Consider the following 6,477-nt stretch of genomic DNA (forward strand, 5'->3'; position numbering starts at 1 on the left):
TGGTTAAAAAACAACTTCTACTTTTAAACTATTGACTTTAACCAAAACAACAACACACTTTTCAAAACCAAGATTGAAAAAACGGGTCAATAATTACCGATTTATTTGAATTTTAAATCGGATCGAACTAGACGTTTTTTTCAAAACCAAGATTGAACCGGTGTGATAGAATCAGTAAAAAATCGTTTGAACCGATTTATTGAATTTAATTTATTTTGTAAAAAAACAGTCAATTTTCAAAAAAAATTAATAGATTCAACAATCAAGTTATCCAAAATGTACACAACTCGAACATCGATGCACATCACTGTCTGATATAGACATGTGGTCGAACAAAATAGCAATTTATTTTCATTTTAATCAAAATAATATAATCCGTCAAAAGAAAACTATACACAGAATGACTAAAATTTAATGAACGCCAAAATAATACTAATTTCCGGCCAAAATAAAGAGTAATAGAAGGAAATTACTATTTGTTGTCAGTTTAGAGACAGTTGATCGCTGAAAGAAACAAATCGACGGAATGAAATAAATCGAAATGAAACAATTTGACAACCGCCGAAATGACACTAACTTTCGATCGGAAACTAATCGCCAGAATGAAACAAACAGTCGCCGCCGCATCGCGCGGGTACACTACTAGTATATATATATATATATATATATATATATATATATATATATATATATATATATATAATAATAATAATAATAATAATAATAATAATAATAATGCATATATGGACTCACCCATGTTTATTATAAACGTAATTTGCATAGTTATTTAACATGTTTTATCTTAACTACCTTCTAATCATTTTATGTGCTTAAACTCATGGACTCTCTAACTTTCCATTGACGTGTGTGATATGTATTCCAGCTTCCAATTAAAAGTAAACTTTCTACATTTATTACTAATCCAAAGAAAAGAATATTCTCTTATAGAGCCAACAATACTATCATTTCTCATCTTTCCGCCTTCGAAAATTTTATCGTTACGAAACCTCCATAAGTACCAAATAGTCGTGTTAACCACCGCATCTATCACTCTTCTTTTATTGGCGCTTCCCCTAATCGCATCATTTAGATCAAATAAACCATTAATGCAAGCAAAGGAGATAAGTTGAATGTCTAACCATTTGAAAATTGCATCACAAGTTCTGGCAACCACCTCACATTTAATGAACAAGTGATCCAATTGCTCTACTTCCAAGTTACAAATCGGGCATAAAATACTTGAGATATCAATTCCACGATGATCGAGATTATTCCTTGTCGGCAATCTATTTAAGCGAATTCTCCACACAAGAATATTAACTTTCCGGGGGACAAACCCATTCCATCTGGTGGGATTAGGATCACTTGGCAAAATGTTTTGATCGATCCACCTTCTAGTATCTGCTACAGTAAAAACCCCATTTTTTCTAATATTCCACATCCAACTATCACCTTTATCTATCAGATGAACATCCGAAAGAACATTCAATAAACCAACAACTTGAGTGCTTTCCTCCCCTCCTCTAACAGGACGACGCCAACACCAAGTCCAACCATCACTCAACTTTCTATACCGAATGTAACAATTTGGCTCGTCTCTAAACGAAAAAGACGAGGAAACCGAGAACATAATAATTGGTCACCAATCCAAAGATCATTCCAAAATTTAATATTAGACCCGTTCCCAAGTATTCTTTTTCACATGGTAGCCGGAACAATATCCTTTCACATGGTAGCCGGAACAATATTCTTTTTCACATGGTAGCCCAATGAGCATACCCACAAGTTATATTTGTACCCATCTCGAAACCTCCTTTAGTTCCATAAATAACTTTTATAACCTTAACCCATAGTAGATCATTACATGTCAAAAAACGCCATCTCCATTTTTTAAGGAGAGCAAAATTAAAATCCATCAAAATTCTGATATTTAGCCCCCATTCTCCAAATCGGCCAAAACTAAATCCCATTTAACCCAAAGCATTTTTATATGATCCAAGTCTCCCCCCAAAAAAAGTTGAAGCGATAAGATTCCAATTTTTTTTGCAATAGAAACCGACATAAGAAAAATCGACATGTAATAAATTCCCAAAGCACCTAATATAGATTTAATTAAAACTGACCTTGCTCCGGTAGAAAGAGTAGAAACTTTCCAACCCGACATCTTCCTCTTAATTTTTTCCAAAATAGGCTTCCAAGCATTCACCGTGTTCATTTTTTGACCGACCGGAAGACCCAAGTAAGTGAAAAGTAATTTTCCCGGTTTACATCTCACAATTTTTGAGTAGTCAACCACTTTATCCCTCTTAACACCGATACCAAAAATATTAGATTTTTCCAAGCTAGTCTTCAAACCAGAGACTAAATAGAAACAATGGAGAATTGAATCATATTAATCATGTTAGCCTTATTCCAATATCCAAGGATAATCACATCATCCGCATAAAACAAATGTGACAAATTGGAATGAAGACCATCAATATGAGTTCCTTTAAACATACCCTCGCCAATAGCATCCTATATAGCTACATGAAGACCCTCCATTACCAAAATGAAAAGGAATGGGGAAAGAGGGTCACCTTGTCTAAGACCTCTTTGGAGTTGAAATTCCTCTGACGGACTTCCATTAAGAAGCACAGATGCTCTAGTAGAAATCAAACACGATGTATCCAAGAGGGCCATTTATCTCCAAAGTTCATAAACTTCATTACCGTATCTAAATATTCCCAACTGACCGAATCATAGGCTTTAGCAAAGTCAAACTTAAATAGCATCAATTTTCTATTCTTTTACTTATACAACTCAACATTTCATTCACCACCAACAGACCATCTAGAATTTGTCTATTTTTATTGAAAGCCGTCTGCTCGTCACTAACAAGATTACCGATAACCTTTTCCAGCCGTAACGCCAAAATCTTTGCAAGGATTTTATATTGTATGCCGATCAAACTAATGGGACGAAAGTCATTAACTACCATCGGACTTATTACCTTTGGAATCAACGTAATGAAAGAACAGTTACAGCCTGAAGGGATTATAGCCTTAGAAAAAAACTCTGAAACAAAATCAAAAAACGTCGATCTTCAACACTTCCCAATACTTTTTAACAAAATCAAAATTAAAACCGTCTGGATCTGGAGCTTTATCACTCCCACATTCCCATACCGCCAACATTATTTCTTCAATTGAAACAGGAAGTTCAAGACCGAGAGCTAGAGTGGCGGAGAGTTCTCTAAACCGAGAGCACCTTTGAAGAACCATAATAACTTCAATTCTCTTAAACTTACTAGAAAAGTGTTCAAAAAGTTTGTTTTTCACTTTAGGCACATCAGTTACCCAATCTCCCTCAATTTTAATTCATTTTAAAGCTCTTCTTTTTTTGTTCAACACTCCATGATGATACTTTGTATTCTCAACACCTTCCATGGACCATTTAATGTTTCCTTTTGAGAGATATCCAACATATCTTTCTTTTCTAACAATAATAAATCTGCTCTAGCCTTAATTTCTTCTCTCCGCCAATATAACATGAGAAGCAACACCATCATCAATGTTCTTATCCAACCCTTGAATAAGCTTTAACAAATCATCTTTTTCTGCCATTTTTTTTTGCATTTTTCCACTCCCCACCAATCCTTAATAGATTGCTTAAGCCTTTTAAGCTTATTTTTAAATCTAACGGAAGCATTTACATCATTTTCTATTTTTTCAATACACCAAGAAGAGCTAACCATGTGATCAAACCCATCCTCCATCATCCAGGAGTTGAAGAATTTAAAAGGTATTGAACCATAATCTTGGCAATTCTGAGATAAAAAAATTGGCTTGTGATCCGAAATAGTCAAATCAAGAGCCATAGATGAAAGGTCTTGAAATCTACTGACCACCTCCTGAGACACAAAAAATCTATCTAACTTGCTTAGTTTAGAGCCATTACCACCCACTCTGGTAAACGCATAGCCTCCCAATGCAACCTCTACCAGATCATTTTCCATAATAAAATTATTAAAATTCTCCACTGTAGTTTTTGAAAAAACCGTACCCAGCCTTTCAAACTCCCATCTCCGGTTATCTTCTCGAGGCGCGTAAACATTAACCATGAAACAATTAAACTTAAAAAAGCTCCACTCCCCTTCAACGATCAAGACATTTTCAGTGCTCAAAATCTTTTTTTTTTAAACAATCGGGTCCCATATAGAAAGAAGACCGCCTGACAACCCACCTGCACTACTAGAAGCAAAATCAAAGGAAAAGTTTCCCCAAATACCCTTCAAACAAAACAGATCCACAGTCGTAGTATGTGTTTCTTGTATACCAAGAAAAGAAACTCCCATCTTATAACACAAATTTGAGATCCACATGCGTTCCGCCTTATTAGCAATACTCCCATCTGTTGAGTCTAATTCTGAATTGTTTATGTTTTTCATGCACGTTTTAATTTTAGTTTTGAATAAATCAAAATGACCCAGTGAGTGGTCCCTAGTCTTTAGTTTGTAGTCAAGGTTGTTTCCTATTTTTTAGCATAATCCTAGTTTAAAAGCAAAGGCAAGTGTATGTTTCGTATGTATCCCAGTTCAGTTTTCAGTGAATAAAGTATACGTTGCCTCATACTCTTATCTCTAGTACTCTTCCTTGTCCCCTGTGTCTCCCTGTTCATTATGCAGTTTTGTTAAACTGTTAACTTCCAGTTTTACCCTTTTCCTGTCACCTGCCAAAGTTTTGTCCCTGTGCAGATTCCTTTGCTGCGTTTGTTTCCCATCTTGGTAATAAAAGTCCTTATTACCCCTGCCTAATACCAACATTTGGTATCAGAGAAAAGCCTGGTTGTTGCATGCTAAAATATCAATCTCGTGAAGAGATGTCAGGAAGCAATGGAAATGGAGAAAAGGAAGGTCCAATCACTTTTCACTACCCGATGCTGTCAAGAAGTAACTACTCTGCATGGGCTATAAAGATGAGGGTCTTCATGCAAGCCCAAGGAGTCTGGGAAGCAGTGGAACCCAGAACAGCCAACATAGTTGTGGAGGTTAAAAAGGATAAGTTAGCATTGGCTGCTATCTACCAAGGGATACCCGAGGACCTGTTGTTGTCCTTGTCCGAGAAAAAGACAACTAAAGAAGCATGGGATGCTTTGAAGGTGATGTTCCTTGGAGCGGATCGTGTCAAAACAGCAAGGATTCAAACATTGAAAGGTGAGTTTGAATCCTTAAACATGAAGGAATTGGAAGGAGTCGATGAGTTTTCTGCCAAAATAAGCAACATAGTGAGTTCATTGCGTGCATTAGGGGACACAGTGAATGAGTCCTACGTGGTGAAGAAGATACTTAGGGCAGTATCCACTAAGTTTCTCCAAATTGCTTCAACTCTTGAACAATTTGGAGACCTAGAAACAATGACAACTGAGGAGGTCATTGGGAGGCTAAAAGCTCATGAAGAAAGGTTGAAGGGGCATGGTGAAAGTGAAGAAAGAAAGCTACTCTTAACCCACCAAGAGTGGACTGAGAGAAACAAGAAGAAAAGAGAAGGAAGCTCAAAGTCAGCACCAAAAGACAACCGTGGTGGGTCATCACGAGGAAGAGGAAGAGGAAGAGGCCGTGGCAGAGGCGGTCCTAGCAGGGGTCGAGGTGGTCGTGGCAGGGGTGGTTCTAATCAACAGAAAGAAAGAAGCCAAAGTCAAGATAAAAGCGAAATACAATGCTATAATTGTCAAGAGTTTGGGCACTACGCTGCTGAGTGCAAGAACCCAAGGAAAGAAAGAAATCAAGTAAGCAACCTGATCCAGGAAGATGATGAACCAGCCCTGTTGTTGTCATCCTTTGAGGCTAAAGAAGAGACAGGGGAAGTTTTCTTGAATGAAGAGAAGGTCAACCCGAAGCTACGATCGAATGGTGATACTGTGAGTGAATCAAACATGTGGTACCTGGACACAGGGGCCAGCAACCACATGACTGGAGAAAGGAGTAAGTTCCAGGAGTTAGACACAACCATCCAAGGCTTGGTGAAATTTGGAAACAACTCGAAAGTTAGAATCGAAGGGAGAGGTATGATTATCTTCCAATGCAAGAACGGTGAGCAAAGGAAATTAAGAGAAGTATATTACATACCTGAGTTGTGTACCAATATTATAAGCCTTGGCCAACTTTCAGAAGGGGGAGATGAGATTAGAATCAAGGAGAATTTCTTGAGAATCTTTGACTCCAGGATGAGACTACTCATGAAGGTACAGAGGTCACCAAATAGACTCTACAAGATCGAACTCAAAGAGGTTACTCCAAAATGCTTTGTTGCTGAAATTAATGACCCAACCTGGTTATGGCACACAAGGCTGGGTCACGTGAATTTCAATGCTTTGAAGTTGATGTCGGATAAGGGAATGATAGAAGGAGTACCTAAGATGGTTATACCATCCCAACCTTGTGAGGGCTGCCTGGGTGGAAAACAAACAAGAAACCCATATCCATCGTGTACAAGTTTC

At 37.3% G+C, this 6,477-nt stretch overlaps 1 protein-coding gene across 1 annotated transcript; it reads right to left on the reverse strand.

The window, feature by feature from the left end:
- Positions 1-847: 847 nt before the first annotated feature.
- On the reverse strand, positions 848-2,980 carry LOC145163965 (uncharacterized). The gene is made up of 3 exons (XM_079082699.1): positions 2,830-2,980; positions 2,124-2,361; positions 848-1,598 (listed from the first exon to the last, which is right to left on the reverse strand). Exons 1-3 carry the CDS (start codon positions 2,978-2,980, stop codon positions 848-850), a joined length of 1,140 nt encoding a protein of 379 aa, XP_078938825.1.
- Between the last annotated feature and the right edge of the window lie 3,497 nt (positions 2,981-6,477).

The sequence above is a fragment of the Lactuca virosa genome, chromosome 3 (genome assembly GCF_052849685.1).
Source record: "Lactuca virosa cultivar CGN04683 chromosome 3, Lactuca_virosa_CGN04683_v6, whole genome shotgun sequence".
In the NCBI taxonomy this organism is placed as follows: Eukaryota; Viridiplantae; Streptophyta; class Magnoliopsida; order Asterales; family Asteraceae; genus Lactuca; species Lactuca virosa.

Bases quoted from the DNA above. Each gene is read 5' to 3' on its own strand.
- LOC145163965 (XM_079082699.1), bottom strand. From the start codon at position 2,980: ATGGTAGTTAATGACTTTCGTCCCATTAGTTTGATCGGCATACAATAT. The intron at 2,362-2,829 runs GTCTGTTGGTGG...GTTTCTATTTAG, and splicing joins AAATAGACAAATTCTAGATG to TCTCTGGTTTGAAGACTAGC. The intron at 1,599-2,123 runs GTCAGTTTTAAT...TTTTTCGTTTAG, and splicing joins ACTCTTTCTACCGGAGCAAG to AGACGAGCCAAATTGTTACA.